General features: G+C 38.8%; 1 protein-coding gene across 1 annotated transcript; it reads left to right on the top strand.

Moving 5' to 3' along the window:
• Positions 1-269: 269 nt before the first annotated feature.
• On the top strand, positions 270-18574 carry LOC128299462 (adenylate cyclase type 2). Its single transcript, XM_053035438.1, has 17 exons — positions 270-367; positions 7620-7750; positions 8338-8535; positions 9456-9998; positions 10119-10246; positions 10725-10883; positions 11116-11248; positions 11953-12460; positions 13025-13260; positions 13328-13554; positions 13642-13843; positions 13942-14198; positions 14370-14532; positions 14775-15095; positions 16596-16610; positions 17041-17283; positions 17803-18574. The coding sequence occupies exons 1-17, from the start codon at positions 277-279 to the stop codon at positions 17932-17934; spliced, it is 3687 nt and encodes a 1228-aa protein (XP_052891398.1). The 5' UTR covers positions 270-276; the 3' UTR covers positions 17935-18574.
• Positions 18575-21442: the final 2868 nt, after the last annotated feature.

Genomic DNA, 21442 nt, shown 5'->3' with positions numbered 1-21442 from the left:
AATTAAAAACCTGGTGAGATTCCCAGCTTAAAGCATTGGGATTATGCTTAAGCACTTTCACGTCACATTTGTGATTAGATCACTAATAGAGGATCAAAGTTTCCTTTCGTTTGAAGCTTTGAAGATTCATATAAGTAACTATACTTCAATGTTACTCATTTGCAGTTATGTGCAGTTTCAACGTGCCTAATGTATTCTTCCATTTTATCGATGATAGTGTGAAGGAGTGTTAAACGTAGATACCAATTCTCGGAACAAGACGTATTAAATTTCGCAATGATATACGAACTGAATATACCGCCAACAATGACGTTTGAAAGATATTCCAGAACAATGCAAGAACGGATAGAAGACGATATTCTTTCGGGTGAGTAAAACTTATTTTAGTTTAATTGATGTGTGCTCATAATTTTCAGGATGCTATTAAATTTCAACGCAACTAAAACACGGTTTTAGGCTGCTCAACATTATAAACGTAGTAAGGTATTATCCATACTTTTGCCTTTCCCCTTGACTACTGTCGTTGTAAAATATTCCCAAATACTATTATTTCTTATTTCTTAACTGTGTTAATCTGATATTACAAAATCTGTAATAAATCTGATATTACAACCTATCATTGTAATGTCCAATTTTGTACTTAAAACTTAAGATTAATTAAGTATAAATTAACATGCCACGCAAACTAGAGTTAACCTTTGCATTTTATGACTGCATTAATTTGATCTTAATTTAAATCACAACAGCGGAGGCAATTTTGAATTTGCATATATCAATTGCCGTATAAATAAAGTCATTACGCTAATGAACTAAACGATCGGTTGGAAAAGGTGCACCAGAGTCGCTTCCCGTGCTTTAACCTGTCGGTAAAAACTTGACTCCCATTCTTCCATATCGCAAGACAGTTGATTATGTCACGCGCACCTTGGTCGGCGAACGGAACAAAAAGGATGCAACAATGGCAATCTAGATATTCACGTGTAGTCAATGGTTCGTTCGCTGGGTGTAAGGGAGCATTGGAAGCAGACAGAAGCGCGGTAAAATTGCAAACTTTTACCCCTAGACGGCACGGATGCACCGAGACTAGATCAAGTGCCCCCTTAAGCGCACCTTCAGCGGGATTGATTCAATTTATGAAGCCAATTCGACCTCGTTGTTTATACGTAGTCGCTATAAGATGATGATAAAGTGCTTGCAACAGCAGCGAAAAAGCGCTTCGATTTCCCTCGTCCAGGAACGTCCCACATGTTGTGAGAATCCTGCTTTTAACTTTAAATTGTATAGTACGGGAACGTATCTCATTTGCATAGATAATACTAATTAGCCGCCGGCTGCTAATTATAATGGATGAAACTTGGCGTACCGCTTTGGAAGGTCGAAAAGAGTTCTTCATACGAAGGTGCTTGGTGCTAAACAAAATGGATTAAATGTTACACAAAACAAAGGTTGTTGCTAGACAAGAAAATCACCACTGCGATAGCACAAGTCTGCTCATTGATAAAATTTGTTTGCCCTGTGTGCATTAAGAACAATCACTATTAAATCGATAAACTACTATTTGTATAGCTCTTCGTAGTACGATATCTGGCTTGCAATACTGTTCCTACCGTACAGCTAGGTTAGAAAAATAATCATTCAACAACAGTTATGAATGGATCCTATCAAATTTGCCGTTGTGCCGTGACCCTGGCCTTGTAGACCAGCGACCTTAAAGTGACCTCATTGTGCCGGTTGTGTTAAGGATCCTCTGGCTGCGCTGTCAGAGATTACTTCAAAAACCTTTCGATTGTAGCTGATGCTAGGCAACGCCAGTTTGTTTATCCTTCCATACAATACTAGTCCATGTAGCTGTGGAATAAAGCACGCAACAACTAATATACAAAATAAAGCAAAAAAAATCAACACGCCCGAACTGCCCCAAGCACGTGTTGCTGGCGAAGTGCGCTTTTTACACATGATTCCAATCCGCCGTGGGTCGCGTTCTCACTGCGGCACGAACTGCGCAGGCGAACGGTTTCGTAAAATCCGAAGCCCCACACACCATCTCCATGGAGCCCGCGCTGCAATCTTAAACCAACCCAACAGTTTACGAAAAACCAACGTGCAACAGTTCCTCGGTCTTGTCTGGCTCTCCGTTCGGTTTCACGAACCTGTTTTGCGGCGCCACATGTACTGTGAATCTATAAAAATTGTGCCCTTCGTGGCGGGATCAGCTCAGTCAGTTGTTGGATGCGATATTAGACGGTCCTTCTGGTGTTGTTGGCGCTAGTTGTTCGGCTGCCGGAAGTGTATCGAACTTGCCATTTGTGGGTAGGAACGCGTCGTTGAGTCTAACAATCGCGTTCGTTGCCTGTTCGAGGCAACGCTGTAGCTGAGTTTCGAAATTGGAGCAGTACGCCCGTTCAGCTTGAGTGCACAGTGCAGTGGTGCTGATGACAGCTCGGTTACAAAACGACGCGCTCAGGTGATGGTGTACAATGTGCACTCGTTGCTGGATGCAGTATCATATCTCAAAATCCTCCACTTTAAGCGGTTCTTATTTCTCGCGAGATATCTGCACTTTACTCACACACGACTTCTCCAGTGCCGTTGGTGTGGGTCAACATTCGTGAAAGTGGAATGGAGTCATTTATAAATTGCGCTGGACGCAACGCGCTACCAACAATGACTGACATGTTTCCATACTGAGTGCTTCATTCAAAAGGATATTTATAGCCTTCATTTCTATTGTGTAGGCACTTGTGTCATTGTGTTGTGTCAAAAGGGCATTCTGAATTTGGAATGCAAATAATTTTCAGTATAACACGCGACGCGCAGGCTACGGATACATAATAACACATTGTGCTTTGGGAATTTTTTCAAAGATGACGGCGTTGTCGTCCTTTCGAAGATAATACACAGCGAACAAGTGATTAATATTTATCTCTCAGTGGCGGGTTTTCCGTTATCAACATAAGTGAGTGTATTGCAATGCTCGTGTCGTGCCTTTGCTGTTTTAACAACAACGAAAATAGATTCAATATTGATTTATCACGATCGGACGTACCAATAGTAGAACGATTTAGAAGGTGTTTTACCGCGCTGATTACTGAAAGTGAATAATTGTTGTTCGATTCCGGTGTTATCGAAGCTTCGTGTTGATAGGATAATTGCAGCAATTACTTCCTTTGTACTTCGAACCAAATGATAATAGTACTAATCAAACGGCCCCGTAAACGTGAGTGAATCTGCAAGTTCAACTACATAATTGTGCCGGTTATTCAGCCATAACACTCGTCTATTTAATGAATTGATTGGTTTTAACGCTTCATCGCCATAAACGATGGTGTCAGTTTGCACAACGTTAATTTAGTGTTCAAGGATGTTTCTTTTGTAGTTATTCATACTACGGAGGCTGACTGCAAGGTGAACTAATCCTATTTGCTGTTCTTTGCCGTCGTTAACAGTTGCCAAATTATACCGTATGTATTTAACAGCTATAACAAAAGTGTTCCATTGATAAAATCGATACAAGTCTAAAACATTCACACTGTCATTTCGTTGTGAATGCTCTTCCCTCACGTACGAAGCAGCGTTATAGTGAAAAGTGTAAATTTAATTAATACAATACGGTTCAATCCCATTTGCAATGGCAATCATATAAATAGAAAAAATAAACTTGCTGGATAAATCAGATCATGGCTTGCAATGTATTATGCGGTTATTTTATCGGAGTTTCAATTAAATAATAATCATCATTTTATATGTACTTGTTCTTCTCGTCGTCATTGTTTGTTTCTTGCGTGATAAAAAGTGTGTGCACCGTCATTTCAATGTAATGTCAGTTAAAATAAATATGTGTCATATGTGAAAGTGAGAAAAAGTGATGCGATGCTATTTATACCTACACTAGGCACACTCATTATTTCATGTGCGATCCGTTTCTGCCGCATTAAACAGTAAAAACTGTTTTCCATTTAGTACAATCGTCAGTGTATCTGTACAATCGCTTGCAATGAATAAACTAGAGATAGAACCGAACGAGGATGATGATGACGACAAGGCAGAGGATGCTATTGCAGGTTAATAAATATGAACCTTCTTGATTAAAGAATATGAACATTTAATTATAAAATGATTTACTAGTATATTCCAAAACGACAACTTAACTTTACAACAGCCATTGAATTCAATCAAATCAACGTATGAACGATAGAATATTTTTATCAGCTTTACGGTAAAAATGTGTTTTTTTTTTTTAATATTCATTCAGCCCAAGAAGCATCAATCAAGAAGCATAGCGATTGTTGTTTACGGATATCAGTTTTTTTATATGATATTCAACTAATAAGATTTGCCTGGGTTCCAATAGGAAAATAAAAAAAAAGAAGCACAAAGAAGCAGAGTATGCCCCTGAAGTACCTAACAAGCTACGCTTCATTTCAAAAGGTTCAATTTACATCTAATTATGCGTTCAATTTACCAACGCACTTAAAAGGGAAAGGCAATTACTAGATGTCGCAATCTATCTGGCTTTCTTCGGAAAATTTTACACGCTTACCATTTCCTAACGTTATTAATGGCCGAAAGCGGTGCCAAAAAATGAAATCATACAAGATCATAGCCTTGGCGATGTTTCTTAAAAATATGTCCCAAATCTAAAGATAACTTCTTCTCGAGATTTGGAGTGTTCACCCTTCGATAAATAATCACACACTACTGATCGACGATATTATACCGCTAAAAGCACGTGTACCTGGGTTTCGATATGACAAGATAGTTTTTTTCAATACTGCAATGCACAATTGATACACAAACTTGTCATCGCAATTAGACTTTCAAAAGTTTTTAATTTATTGGGTCGTATCGTACTTAAGTATTCAAATTCGATGTTATATGGTTGCCGTGTGTTGATTTTGTCGAATCTAAAAAGGTCATCACATAACATAGGTTCTACCAAAGCGGGGTTTTTTCATGCTGCACCACACATTTTAACTTTACAAACTTTAATTCAGTTATTTAACCATTGCTGTCTTACTTCAGTGTAATTGGTTTTTGTAACATATATGCACAATTAATGAAAAGTAAATAGGTTTCTATATTTCTCGAAACATGAAATGTTTAATTAGCAGAAATAAACAATTCCTTATTCAGAAACTTAGTACAGTAGGCTATTCGAAAACAAAAAACTATTTACGTAAAATTTACATAAATAGGCATTATGCAGCATAATTCACATACTGATGCTGATACCAATGTTCTCTCGAACATGTATACCGTACATGAGCTTCTGTTAAACTTTAAATGATATTTGTAACACTAAATCTTTCTTCATACAGACATGTTCGCAGTTTAACTTACTCCCAAGCAAGCAAGATAGTTTTTGTTGACTGAAAGTTATTTGCATATTGTTTGAGGAAAGCAAATACGGAACGTTGCTTATTTGCTCTTGAGATTTGTGAATAATTAAAGACTTTAGAAAGTACCGCCCGCCCTTATTTAGTCTCAGGAATTCACATTCGAATTGCATTCTGACCCACTCTTCATCCTAAATCTGTGCTAGTCGAGGATATAGCAAGCAAAATGTAACAACCAGGTACTATTCAGATTTCAATGAAAAGTTTCTGAAGATAGCGTAAATTTATAATATATTCCAATAATTACACCAATTGAACCAACATAATGTTGACGATGAATAACCTCAATAAGTTGCCAACCAAAGCCCTACGGAATTTGTAATTTGCCTTATGCAAAGCATCCTCGTTACGTATGTTTTTATTAATTGTATTCATTCATAAATTCCATTCAATTAAATTCATAGCAATTCATTTAATAAATAAAATGATAAATGTTAACATTCCAATGTTGCTATGATTGAATTTTTAGTACCATACATAATAATACAATTTTATACAATACCATAATACAATTTTATAATTTAATCGATAACACTTAAGAACACCTTTTATATTGTTTATTCGATTTTGCATTAAAGAATTGATCAACAGACGGTCAACACATATAATTGCCACAATAAATCGATCCAAAAAATAGAGGTGAGCTGTCATTTACATAGGTTGTGCAAAACTCACAACATCAGAACATTCTTCGACCAAAAAATCTTCGTTCTTGGCTGGCATTCATCAGTCTATAACGTGCCAAATAATCAGCCAACACTTTTTTCATCACTAAACCGTAACCCACTATGATTTAAATTACATTAATCATTCAAAATTGATCTTCAACTCTCACGAATTTGACGCTAGATGCGTCCTTAAGATGCGATGTCAAGCAAAAACGCAGTTACTTGAGTGCTGTTTCGGAAATGAACTTCAACAAATGTTGATGTTGCTCTTCACTTCAAGAGCAATAAGAAACGCTGCAATGGAAAACAGCGTGTCAGTTTAGCAAAGTTTGTGGTTTTACGATGGGAAAGTATTGCATGACACCAGGAAAAACTTTTACTCCTGGGAAAATTTTCTTCTGTTTTTCTTTGTACATATTGTTATGAAGTTTCTACCAGCTGCGTTCCTCTTTTCTTAATGAGCTGGTATTAAACAAACGTTATTTTAGTCCCTTGATTTTGATTGCCAAATAACAACGAAATTACACTTGATACGTTAGCATATTTTATATATATTATTTTGTTTATTTTTATTAAATCCGTCATATAACATACATAAAATAAATAAAGTAATATAAAGTAACAACCATACTATTTTTGTATTTCCAACAACACTGCATTCAAATCACCTGGAAATATTTCAAACTGCGAATTCCCTTCATGCATAAATTAATGGACCATGAATAATAAGTGCTGTCAGTTGGAACGACATTATGTCGTATGCTTCTTTCTTGGAATTTTTAGAACACCTACACAGATAAAAAATGACAATATAACAACAAATAATCATCCCTTAAATAACATCAGTTTTTTATTATTACCCAGCCACCAGCATAACATCAATTACCATGGAACATAATGTTTACTACTTGAAACACAATCAAATATTTCCTTTTTTACCTTCACCATCTTCATTACATCGAATTTGAATGTATGCTGTCTTTAAACTTCGAATCTATATTTAAATATAGTTAGCAAATGATCGACAAAGATACAAACAAAGGGAGAAGTTAAAATTGAAAAGTTCTTCTTCAAAAACCGTTCGAAGCAGAAAATTCATTTTTATTCATAACGGCTCCCGATCGACCCACTTGGCATCTTCATAAATCGAACGGATATTTGTCATTCCATTTTTGTGAAGGTCATTAAGGTTCAATCACGGTCAATCAGTCCATGACGTAACGTACAGCATTCATATTCACAGGATTCACAGGATATTCTATTCATTGCAATGTCACTTTCACTTTGCGACTTCAATAGGCAATCTCGTTTCCAGTGCTTAAACAGGAACAGAATGGAATAACATTTTCCGATAGCAATTTTATCCACCCACTCAGTATTCAAGATCCTAGTTAACGCCAACCTCAAACTTTTCCCGTCTTCAGCAACTAGCTTCTATCCATGATAGAAGAACGTTATCCTTGTACGCTTTTCTACATTTTTCATTCCGTTCTAAGTATCAAAGATTTAAATTGAAATTCTCGTTCCGTCGTTCCGTTTTTATTTCCACCAACAGAAAACTCCCATCTAGATGACCTCTACACAAGATATCGGCAACGGCTTCGAAGATCGCTGTTTATCACCGGTCTGGGAATTTCGATACTCTCCTGCATTACGTCCATCGTACTCTGTGCGGTTCATGATGCGGTAAGGTGGCGTTTTCATATTTTATTTTTATTCTTTCATGATGTACCAAACGTGTATTTGTGTGTATATGTTTGTTTGTCGATGTTCTGTTGTAATAAATCCCTTTGCACTCTGCCCTAATCCAATGCAATTTCGCTGTGGTATAATGATCCTAATGTCCTAAACTATCCTTTCCTTAATATCGAATAATCAGGATAAACTGTTTCCTTTCACTTGTCGAATGCTCGATCCTTCCTTCGCTCCGTACGAGCTGTTCTATTTTTTTGTTTTTCAAAATGTCGATTGCTGACGATGTTCTATTTCTCTTTATCTATCTCTCCCTTTTCTATCTCTTCCGCTACTTATATGTATGTACTATTTGCTGATTTCTTGTCTTCTCATATGCTACCACGTGCATGAACTATGTGTGTAACCTTACGCGTCTCCATGTACCCTGTCGTATGTAATTGTACCCGCATATCGAATCGCCATTAAATAACGTAACACACAAAAATCAAACCCCTTTTAACCATTTGCAATCGCGCACCTACACAAACAACATGGACAAAGAAAAATCGAGATCCAAATTGAAAACAGTTGATTTATAGATTCTGGCCGATCTAGCTCTGCTGGCTGGTGTATCCCTAGTGCTGTGTGGGATTCTGGTGGCTTTGCAATTCCCAGCAGTGATGAACTCGCCATTGGCTGCCCTTTCCTTTGCGATTCTAACCACTGGAACGATTGGCGCAATCTCCACATTTGTTGGAACTCAGCTCGCTCCATTGCCACTGTTTGCCCTGATATTGGTAAGTATAATATTTATTTTCTATGGTTACAATATTATTACATCCTCATTATTAAATTTTAATCTTTTTTATAATACAAATAACGACTTCAAAACACGCTACCGAAACATAATGTAGAAATAATGATGCCTTTATGTAACGTAGTTCCGAAAACACATGACACAATTAAAACTTCATGTCGCCATGCTCACCTCTCCAAATCCTCTGTGAAAGCAGTGACTACTGTAACATGTAAGCACGTTAGTGATGAAAATGTGAATAACATCACAGTATTATGGAGAAAAGAATGAAAGAGACTAATTAGTGTTGTGAAACCGGGCGCATGGAAAAGCGCCAAACAACCAAACTGTACTGCTGTTCTCTCCCAACCGTTACGGACTAGTGTCGACTTTAACAACTCCAGCCCCGCATAGCTATTCTCCGTTCCCTCCTCTATAGGCTAATATGCAACACTTATTCATTACAAGCAGTTTCACCTTATCCTCTACGCCCGCAGAATTCCATCTGTCATTTGCATACCCAATTCCAATTCGTTCCGTAAAGTGCTCCTCATTCGGCCCTGGCCGTGCACCGCTGTATGTGGCCTCTAACCGCAGTATGTGGCCAAAGCAAGAAGGCAACAAACGCAGCAGGGTGTTAATTTTACTCTACATCCAATGCATCTTTCAAAACTCCCTATGAATGTTTCTTTACCAAAAAAAAGACACTCAAGCGAACAATTTACACAGTGGCATACTGTTGTTGATTCATGATAATAAAACCAAAACAATACTCGAATACAATCTAGCTCACCATGGGGATCTTATCTTCATAAACCGTAATATTTCATTTTAAGCTAAACCTTGTTTAACAACAACAGACAGTTCATACTACCAAATGCTTTCCACTGAGAGGTTGGTTTTACTTTTCCACATTTCCAGGGTGTCCACACGATGCTACCTATTTCTTGGCCGGTATCAGTGGTGCTTGCCGTGCTGCTCTGCATCGTCCACATTGGGTATCGCATCCTATCGCAAGTCCACGACTTTCCACCGACGTTCTTCCCTCAGTTGCTCGCGGAAACGGTGTTCCTAGCTTCGGCTTCCGTTTCCAGTCTCTACTACCGTATCATGTCCGATGCGGCCCATATCGATGCAGTGGACGGAACGAGGACGGGGATTGAGCAAAGGGTGAAGTTGGAATGTGAACGAGAACAACAAGAGCAACTCCTGCTAAGTGTCATACCGGCCTACATTGCGGCGGAGGTGAAGCGTAGCATAATGCTGAAGATGGCCGACGCCTGCCAGCGGGCCGGCGGCCAGACCCAGACTAGATTCCACGAAATGCACGTGCAGCGACACAACAACGTGTCCATTTTGTATGCGGACATCGTCAACTTTACGCCACTGTCCGAGCAGTTGACAGCATCCGATCTGGTTAAGACACTAAATGAATTATTTGGACGATTTGATCAGATCGCACAAGTAAGTATATGCAAATACACACGTTTTTGTTGTTGTCTTGGTTCTTATCTACATTCTATGAATATAAGCTTAAGCTACTTTGATAGTACATCATTGACATTCGTTTTTGACGTATTATAGGAAAATCAATGTCTGAGGATAAAGATTCTTGGCGATTGCTACTATTGCGTGTCTGGATTGCCAGTTTCTAGACCACATCATGCAGCTAACTGTGTCAATATGGGACTACAAATGATAGATGCAATTCGGTGAGTAGTAGAAATCCTTTTGCCCATGGATTTCTTTTCCTCCTGTAAAACTAATATAAATGAAAAATATGAAGCTCACACTGTAATTTCAACCATAGAACTGGTCCTGTTCTTAGGTTGTTGTATCTTGACTAAATGTGAAGAGATTTTCAACGGTTGCCTCATGTTTTTATTACTCAGCTTTCCGCAAATCAGTCTGCTCTTGACCAATTTCTTAAAAAGACAATAAACTAACAACGCGTAAAGTTCACGTATAACAATCTCGATTCAGTGTATGTAAAGGATTATCTCTATCCACGAGTTGCCTAGGTTCCCGGGAAAAGGTTAAAAATCGATTCCGTGTCATTCATACAGCCAGCACTTGTGACATTTCCACCTCATCGCAATGGCAGTAACAAGACCAAATTGAATTATGCCGTACGTCTAAACCATCAATCCTTCACGAAATCATATTTTCTATTCTGCTCCCGTTCTGCAGATTCGTGCGAGAGGCAACCGGCTTCAATGTGGACATGCGAATCGGTATACACACCGGCAACGTGTTGTGCGGTGTATTGGGATTGCGGAAGTGGCAGTTCGACGTTTGGAGCGATGATGTGACCCTGGCCAACCATATGGAAAGTGGCGGCGTTGCAGGGTAGGAGCATAATCGTTAGCATTTTCTACCATTTCTGGTCGTCCCATGTCGTTCGACGTTGAGTGACGTGTAGCGTTCCCTGGACAACTTTCCAAGGGGTTACGCCACGTATCGCCCTCGGGAAAGGATTCCCACACCCGTACCCATTATTAACTTTGTTTTTCTTTCATTTTCCTAACACCGGTTACCGGGTTTGACTCACAACACACAATACTATCTGCATTCGCCTCAGACGGGTACACATCACAAAGGCAACGCTGGATTATCTAGGCGACATGTTCGAGGTGGAACCGGGTGGTGGTGCCTCTAGGGAGTCCTACTTGGCGGATCATAAAATTGAAACATATCTTATCGTGCCACCGAAGGTAAGTAACCTGTTCGGTACTGCTGCTGTGTTGGCTGGAGAAGCAACAATGTTTCCCGTTTCCAATACTCAAATTAAGTGGTTGTTGCTTGTCGAATATTTACACCATAATTTACTATCCTACTTACGAATCTACTCATGTAATCATTGTTCGGTTGCTAAAACTTAGCGCAATTGAACATGTTGTTTTCATTTGTAGCTTTTTGTGAGAAGATTTATTTAGGTCAAAGATCCGACATTATACGAAGCTTAGGTTTTGATGGTTGGCAATATGTTAAAAGACTAAAACTACAAAATGTGTATCCACTATCATGTTACATACGTACCATCGATTAAAACAATAATTCAATAATAGCAATAATTGAAAATATTGCTATAAAGTCATTCCACAACAGACACTTGCCATATAAAACAGGCAACAAACAAACCATTTTAATCCCAACCTTTTTTAATTGTCGCATAAAATCCTTCCATGCTTGCATTGTTTAAATACATGAGCTATGAATGCAAGCTCCTTCTCATTATGATGACCGCTCCGTTGAAGCGAAAAATGGAACCCTTAAACCAGGGATTACTGAGATAGGCAAATAAATGCTACCTTTGTCGCTACTCGCAAGCGCTTCAGGATATTTGAACGATTGGCGTGCCGGCTAATGAAATGAAATTTTCTGTACCTTTCCCGGTTTTGAACGAATCCCGCCACAGAAACCTGCAACCGATTTGGGTAAGCCAACAACCACCGACTCGCACACACCCACCTCGAACCTGGGCACACCCTCCCCTACGGCGATGGTGCAAATCAACGAGCCCGAGCAAGAGCACCTGCTTTCGGTCTTGGAGCCTCCGAAAACACCGAAAACTCCACGGACCCCCAAAACTCCGGATGACATGCGGCGCTCGCACACCTCCATCTCACCCATTACTATTCCAGAGGAACAGGAACAACTGCTTCCACCATCTCCGGCCAATATTGCTTCCGGTGGGCACGGACTGGTTCCTCCACCATCGCCAAACTCCAAGCAAACCGTGCAAATTAACCCGCCCACCATTAACGAGGAAACGCTAGATAACGATGGTGCTGCTGACGACGAGACAGGCGAAGCGGATGAGGGAGAATTAAGGAAGAAATCTTGCCTGACGCTTCCCGTCGAACCAATTACCACCAACGGACACCTTCCGGAGCGTGTCGGAAGTCGCAAGCTCTCCGTGCAAGGTACGTCGTTGATGAAAGCATTTTCTTTACTGTGGCAATCTTTTGCTCTCTGTGCACGTGGGTTTCCATTTGCTTTCGCTGGTTCAGAAGCAAATAGAAGAACAATGAGACAATTCGTACCTAATGCGAATCAATTTGTATAGGTAGAGTTCAACAAATAACTTGTTGAGCTTAAGATCTGAATTTAAAAACATAGCCATGACGTATGTATAATAGGATACAATGTTGCGTTAGCTTTTTAGATAACGCACTTACGCATGACTAAAAAGTTTACATTATTCTAAAGCTTATCCGAGATATAATTCGTATCACAAATGCAGACTTTGCCAGTATCAACTGAATAGTATTCTAATGAAAGATTTATTATGTTTATGTTTTATGAAACAAGATCACAGCTTCATTCGGATGAATGCATGTCTCATACATCTATTAAAAATTAATTTAAATTAAAGTAAAAACTCGACAACATAGCATTTCTCCTACACATTACCGTTATGAAGTAACGTATTCTCAGACCTTCACTAAGCAGCCTACTCACTCACGTAACTTTACCACTTTCCACAGGATTGATTGCTTTTGCCGAACGGCGAAAATCGTCAAGTTCTATTTTCGGTGACATGCGCAAAATGTCAATTTCCAACATTGATTGTCTCCGGTCGCCCATGGTAGCGACACCGGGAGGGCCTTTGGTACGCACACGCCCTTCATCTAAGATGACTAAGTATGTCGAGTGCTGGGGGGCAGATAAACCGTTCGCAAACATCACTGACTCCAAGATGGCAAAGAACATTGGCTTGGCGGTAAGTGTAATGACTGCGAGACCATTTCATCTTGTTTCCCCGATTCATGGATTCCGCACCATTGCAGAGTATTGCGATGATCGAGTCTAATCTGCTCCCTGAAGATGGGTACTGCGGTGAATGCAAGTGCTGGGGCCCACCGAAGGAACTGCAACCCGTCACTATGTGGTATAGAAATACGGCCCGAGAAACCTTGTTTCGTGCACAACCCGAGCCCACTTTTCGCTTTGATCTCATCTGCTCCTTCATTCTTTTCCTGACCATAGGACTGATACAAATAGTAGTATTTAAAAGGTAGGTAGCAGTGAGGCGTTTTCTTCATCCTTATCGAAACAATACATATTTTTCTTAATATTTCTTTTCGGTAACTGGCATTCTCAGCAATGTAGTCGTTATTGGTTCACTCAGTGCAACAGCTGTAGCTTTAGGATTGTTTTTATACTTAAGCAACTACCAGATGTCGAACATTTCGCCTCCGGGAAACAACGGCCCAGGACAGGTCATAGCTGCCAGCCGTGGTCTTCGTTTGGCCATTTTCCTCATTGCCACCGCTCTCGTAGCGAGCTGTGCCATTTTCAGTGTGGTAAGTCAAAAATTGTGCCCTTGGCTCGTGCACCAAACACAACGCTGATGTACACATCATTTTTGTTTTGCCTTTCTTCACGTAACGCTCCCTGGCAGATAAACTTTGACGATTTAGTTATAGCCGACGTACATTTTGTGAACAACACCACCGAGGATATCATGTACGACGATGAGTTTGCTCCTGTTGCTCCCGTCTACCTCTATATGTGCGCAATCAGTCTCGCAGCTGTGTCCGCTTTTCTGAAGGCAGGTTTTCTTGTCAAGGGATTACTGATGGCACTATTTGTTGCTGTTCAATCCTCGATCTTATGGACAAGCTCTCTCTTTGAGGCATACGGCGTATTGGACAATTCGTAAGTACTTCTAAGTACGGCTCTACACTACTAAACACATATGAATAATAAATACTAAACCTTATAATAGCTTATACAGCAATTTACCATATTTAACAACACAACAACAATAGTTCTTATTGACATCTTCAAACTTCTTGTACTTCGATCTTCTTTTTCGAATTCCGATAGATGGCCTTTAGGACTTCAAGGCTTACTTTACCTACTGTTGATAAGTGCAGTGTTGCACACACTCGATCGTCAAGGTGAATATGTTGCTCGAACCGACTTCTTATGGAAAGCGAAGCTCAAGGTAGAACAGGAAGAGGTCGAAACTATGCGAGGAATCAATAAGGTAACTATTTAGTAGCCGTGGGACCTATAAAAACTGCAAATTAATCGCGTTTCTCTGGTTCCCGTTTTCGTGCGACCGGAACGTGCCACATGAAACCTCGTGAATCGTTTGCTTATTTTCCATTACGTTTTTTTGCCTTCGAACCACAATGTGTGCTGCTTGACGTGTTGCGATCTACACCGTGCTACTATCGCACGATTTTTGCCATGTCCTGTTCCACTCGACGTGTTTCGGTCGAGTAGATTTTATTGGAAAACATATTGCCCGCACACGTCGCCCAACACTTTCTCAAGAAGGAACGTGCCGTGCAGGAGCTATATCACGAGAGTTACTCGTCTGTTGCGGTCATGTTTGCCTCTATACCCAACTACAAGGAGTTTTACGACGAAACGGATGTGAACAAGCAAGGGCTCGAGTGCTTACGGTTACTGAACGAGATTATCTGCGACTTTGACAAGCTCCTGCTCAAGCCAAAGTTCAGCGGTATCGAGAAGATAAAAACCATCGGAAGTACCTATATGATTGCATCCGGATTGCGCCCCGGCAAAGAGGAAGGTGCCACGGTAAGATCTCTTATCTTTAAAACATACAACTGGTTCTCATACCTGCGAAAGGCGGCATTACGTTCAGGCTTGCTGAACAAGTGCACAAGTGCTGTACATTTGTGTTTCCAATTCGATTTATATTTTCCTTGTATCCTGTTTTGATGCTGCATGAGCTATTAATAGAAATTCGCTTAAACTATGTCATAAAATTTGTCTTGGCAGATAATTGGAAGCAGTAACATAAAATCATTATTTAAACTTATTCAATGTTTTCAAAGTACACCATAACACATCTCTAATGGTATCCCAATAACACGTCACAGTTGATAAATTTTTCATAGTTTGAATACTAGACAAACAATAGTAGAACAAACTAATTTTGAATGATACGATGTTGTTAACGAGATGTCAAAATACCAAATTTTTATTTAGTTTGACAGTTAATGTCGATCTCTTAACTGTTCTTCGATTTCTTCTATCATTTAGTTACCGCTGAATACTGTGTAAAATGTATGAAAACAAAATTTTAGTCAAAGCTATTTCTTGCATGAGATTTATTATTTAACACACAGTTTCATTATTTTGTTATTTGTTATTTGTTAACAATATTTTGTAGTATTGTAAACTGTAACGTGAACATTGTACCACATGATTACATGTTATTTATTTACCCGTACTATACAATGTACAAATTTCACAATCAACATAGAATGATAACACTTTTCAAGGCGTTAGTAAGGCATTCAGTTTCTAACGGATAGCACTTATTAGCAACAAGATCAAAATGCGGGTACACAGTAAACTGTTATGGTGTTATAGTGAGCCCTAAATGAGTGTGGTTTCATTATGTGGCAAGGTAAATTAAGCGTTTCAGGGCTTTTCAAAGTTTCCCCTGATGCATCGAATATGTTCACAGCTATCAACCCTCAGCGCTAGGCGGAGAAGGGCTGATTGCTTTATTTGTTTGGGTCGACACTGTCTAAACATTTCTTTTCATTACGTGAAACGGTGCGGTGCGCAGGAAATTTTCTTGAGTTAATTGAGAAATATCATCCAACGCATGAATTTTGGCTCAGCAAAAGGTCGACCCTGACTTAGGCACAGACATTCTATAAGCACCTTGCATTAATTTTATTTATGGGTTATGTAAGTAATTCCTATTAAAAACGCATGCATCTTATGTCCGCTTCACGGTGGTTCAACCATTTACAATGAACTTTTTTGGATATGTTTGGTTCTAAGGCTGTTTCAAAGAGTTTTACCGCAGTTTCCATTTAAAGCAGCTTTTTTCAGCAATTTGTTATCGTTGAACACTCTAGCAAACCTCCTTCGTGCGATAAAAAAACACACCTGTCTACCACAAAAAACCCATTAATTGATTTGCAACAAACCACAACAAACGCTGATGTTAACACTCACCGAGTTGTTTGAAATGTTTACACTTTTGCTCCTTTTGTACTAACTCACTTATTTCCCATTTCATGAATGTTCGTTTTGTTTCTACACCCAACCTGGTAGAAAAATAATGAGCTGGTACGTATCACCACTGACTACTGGAATGGTAGACCTTGTTAGACTTTTGATTTTCGTCATCAAAACCGGATGCTAGTAAACGTTGAAAACAGCAGAACGACATTACGGGAAGCACCCAACACACCTTCACTATCTAAAGGGATCGAAGTGCTTCCCATTGCCTTCACGTCTGCTAGCTTCCGGTGCATGGCGATGTTATTATATCATCAATTTTTATTCGTCCAACATCATGACCTATCGTTATTTTCACCATTTTCTCTCCATTATGTGCGCTCCTTTGGAGCAGTTTTTTCAATTCGATTATTTTTCAACGTCCTTCAATCATTTTCTTCTCCTTCTGCTCTTCGAACTCGAAACAATGTGTCCTACTCTCTTCGGTGGACGCTCTTCCGGGATGACCCCAACACAACACATGGGGTTGCCTGAACAGGATGAAAAGCGTACCGAAGAGCATAACGTGGTAGTGCTGGTGGAGTTTGCCATCGCTCTCATGACCGCATTAGATCAAATAAATCGTGAATCATTCCAACGATTCCGGCTGCGGATCGGCCTCAACCATGGTCCAGTGATAGCCGGTGTCATTGGAGCCCAAAAGCCGCAGTACGACATCTGGAGCAACACGGTTAACGTGGCGTCCCGAATGGATTCATGTGGGGTGATGGGACGTGTGCAGGTAATTGAGCCCACGCATAATGGGCTAACTTTCAGTTTTATATACGTGCTAACCAAAGACTGCAGTTAGTCTTTAAAGCACTAGCGAACAAAATACGAGTTTTAGCTTCTGTCCGGATGGCCTTGCGCGTATTAGTATTGGAGAAAATGCCTATACAAAATGGACTAACATTGGATTATCTATTTGCCATGATATTGTGAAATGTTTGCAAAGTTATTTAACAATGAATTTTCAAGCTCATTTTTCAAAAACACAAATTTTTCTACGACGATTATTCTGTTCATAGCATTTTAATACCATTTTATTTCGATAATTTACCACCTGCGAACATCATGTCAACTTTCTATAAACCCTATAAATGTTTGTAAAATAGAATTGTAAAATAGAAGTATAACCTTTTCATGCATTTTAATAATCAACTAACATGCATTACTGAGTTTTCTGACATGTTATTATATTATACATTTTTCTTTCTCATGCAAACGAACTCTCTTTATTTTCTCTCCGCACAACCCTCAGGTGACCGAAAATACAGCTAAAGTTCTTATGGCAGCAGGCTATTCGTGTGATTGCCGTGGGCCGACTCATGTAAAAGGCAAAGGAATTCTTACAACATACTTTGTCAAAACACCATTTGATGAACGTATTTAGGTGTAGTTCTGATAACATGTGCCAAAAGACAGTGTGGCAGTAAAAAAGCGTAATCATACACCAAAGACACAAAATCACACACACAAAAAGTCGTATTCAGTATTACGAAGCAGGCGATTTTTTTAGAATAGAAATGACAAAATAAACTCTTCATACTAGCCGTCAACGGAATTGTCGTTCATATTATGTACCTTGCAAACAAATTGAACAACCTTCATGTTTAATCGATATTGGTGCAATAGTTCTTCAGCATTGGTGTAAGCATTGCAATCCATACCTGCAATAAATGTTTCACACAGGGTACCCGATACTTTCTACTTATTCACCACCGACTAAACGTGCTTGTAAGAAAATTGGATTTCAAATTTACACACAAACTTTACAACATGCCGGAAGTTGTTTTGATGGAAATGCTATATTTACTTTAATTCATTGTAAAACAACAGTCCTACCATTAGTGCAAAACGAAAAGAATATCTACACATTTCGTGTAAGTCAAAAATATGATTTTTGGAACAAATTTTCTAGATTCTTCCTAACGTGTATAGTATGAGCAGCGCTATCATACTTGCGTCGCTTCGATTCCATCGTACCTAATGCCGAATAAAATTATCCTTTACAAAAAATCAGATGTTGTATTGTAAAGTTATGAAAGTATGTAGTGTGTATTATTTATAAAATCAGTAAATTTCTTTGTCAGAAAGAAACGCTCCCAACTCATGGTAAGTACACATCTCCATCATCTTTCCATTCTATTACGCCAATTTTATCACTCCACACCCAACCAGTGGTTTGCTTTTTGCTCATCTTAAAGACAAAGTGGATCCATTATGCCAGTCTATTACCTGAAAAAACGAGGATGTTGCTAAGGGCATAGCAATGTCAAGGGAATTCTACTTATGGCAATATCTTGAAGGGGGACTTTACCCTCACGGGGGACTTTTGAAGATAAAGGTAAAGTTAGAACACATAGAGCCCACTGATACAGCTCGCAAAATATATGTTGCTATTTACTATATGTCAGGCAGATGAAAGATGAATACAATATTTCCAACAATAGTCGTAGCATAAACACGAAAAAAAATATCATCTTTACACACCAGTTGAGCAACAACCGTTCAAATTCGCGCATTTCTCCTTGACTCATGCGGACATACAGCTTTCTGCGACTATCTCCATTATTTTCAACTAGTATGTGTCGCACACCTGTTACACCGTACCTGTCGGTTGCATGCGAAGAATATTTGAGTGGTTTCGAAAAGAATACAATCGTTCCGAATGGTATCGTACGATAAAACTTCCCACACCACGTGGAGAAGAAATACGATTACACTCTTAGCCATCGGCGAGAGCTTTTTTCCCTGCTGAACCTTTTGTCTGTTATCCACCACTTAAACCTCAGCTTAGCAAAGCCGGGTAAAAGACAACGTGCATGAAACCATTATCAACTTAGCAAGCCAAGAGCACTACTCGACCCATCCCACCTCATAAATGACAATATATTCCGATTGCGTTCCTAAAGGCAAACATCATCACTAACATTCAGCGTTACATTTGACCACTCACCTTCCACGAAACTTTCCTATTTGTGGTCCGTTTTACTTCGTTTGGATACGTTTCATTTCGTGGGTTGCAAAATCTGTGCTTCTGCAATCACAATATGTTTCATTGTCATTTGTGGGTTAAAGTTGAATACGTAACATACATATAACGATTTGTATTAACAACATTTTTGTATAACAACAATTGCATTAATTTTATGTTTAAAATAAAAAGTTATTTTCTTGCTATGAATCTTTTTTCCTTACAATATCAGACATCAAACTCAAAGCGAATGGCATTACATATCCAATAGCAGTAAAAATCAAAAAGCCATAACATTTGTTCCCAATCTCTTCTTCATCCACCGCTATCGATTTACATTAAAATTTCCTTCACCGAGTCCCGATATCTCACTGAAACACACAAGATCCATCGTGCGTAACCGATATTGTGAAACTTTATTTCAACATTTCCAATACGTCATCGCGTAGTCGCCACCTTACACTTCCGATCCAATTACAACAACAAACTTTGGGTTTCATGATGATTGTATTAGCAATGTCGATGAACCGTCACAAAACCACAGTCTCCGTATATCACCGTGACCATCCATATTCCTTTTTATCGTTCTTTAAACATTTAAGTGGAGAGCTAATGGTCTCTACCATTACTTATAAAAAAATTACTTATTACTTATTATAAAATTTACTTTTGAGATTTATGATGATTATAATGCAAGATATAGGAAAGCACGGTGTACGTTGTTCATTGAATCATTATTATATTTTCTCAACTAATAACAATTGCATGAGTTTGATGCGTGTAAGTAGTGGGTACGATAAAGCAAAGTCGACCGCTTCAGAATCACCAGGAATCAGAATCACCTTCAGGAGAAAATGCCTTCAAATGAATGTGAATCGTGCATTACATTAAGCCTCTAGTTATAAGCTTCCACTAGTATTAAGCAATACGGCCTGGCCTGGTATCTACAATACTTGAGCTACACGTTTTCATCAACACTTTAAACCAGATAATAAATCCTCATGCACCCTGTTTAATTTCTGCAAAATATTGAAATAACCAACCCATCATGATTCTTAAAACATTTATTTTTATGCTACAATTATCTTCTTTGCGGTGCTGCAGAGGACACATCAGAACTAAGTGCAAATCTGGACTTTTTATACGTGGTTGTTCCACCATCATTTCATTCCATAAAATGTAAAATACTGGGCGTCTCCATGACTTTTGGCTACTGCATGTGTTGCGAATTTTTGGATGATATTGCGCCTGATCTTTTACTAAATGAGTTAGCATTATTTTAAGACAAAAAAAAAACTCATGCTATATTTATGTACAACAAATCAAAATCTTCACAATACAGAATCTCCATATTTTTTAACCACTTTGAGATATTGTCAAAGTTACTTTGATTCAATAAATCAAATGTATACACATAAGTCATTTAGCTTAAAATGAAGTAACCTTGCAACGATAAAGTATTCTATCAATCCATTAAGCTACTTAAAATTGGCATCATAGCCATGCCACCTCATCTAGTTTATTTACAATAGTGAGCACTTCCATTACTACAAAATCAACCTTCTGCAAACCGTAGATGTATCGTACTTACTTATGCGAAAACTTTGACCAAACTATTCGTCCTCAGAGAATGTGAAAACTTTTGCTTTTCAATTTTCATGTCACTTCCATCCAAGAACATCCAAGTTCACTAAAGCTAATATGAAAAGAAACTTCCTCCCACGCGGAATATTCTTTGTAGATGATGTAACACTGTCAATGAGCTTTCACTTTGTCTTTCAATTTTCGCTAAACTTTTTGCGGCTCGGTTATAAGAGAAACATGATGCGACCCAATTTTAACTTCCACTTTACCTATTGTTTCACAGCAAAATTTATCAGGTTTTTGCTATTGAACTTTCCTGCGCTATAACAATAACATTTAG

The sequence above is a fragment of the Anopheles moucheti genome, chromosome 2 (assembly GCF_943734755.1).
Source record: "Anopheles moucheti chromosome 2, idAnoMoucSN_F20_07, whole genome shotgun sequence".
Lineage (NCBI taxonomy): Eukaryota > Metazoa > Arthropoda > Insecta > Diptera > Culicidae > Anopheles > Anopheles moucheti.
The sequence above is the reverse complement of the archived record's forward strand: the minus strand, read 5'-3'. Positions and strand labels throughout refer to the sequence as shown.

Coding starts and splice junctions, on each gene's coding strand:
- LOC128299462 (XM_053035438.1), top strand. CDS start 277: ATGATATACGAACTGAATATACCGCCAACAATGACGTTTGAAAGATAT. Junction 10,247..10,724: donor CAAATGATAGATGCAATTCG/GTGAGTAGTAGA, acceptor CCCGTTCTGCAG/ATTCGTGCGAGAGGCAACCG. Junction 14,199..14,369: donor TACGGCGTATTGGACAATTC/GTAAGTACTTCT, acceptor GAATTCCGATAG/ATGGCCTTTAGGACTTCAAG.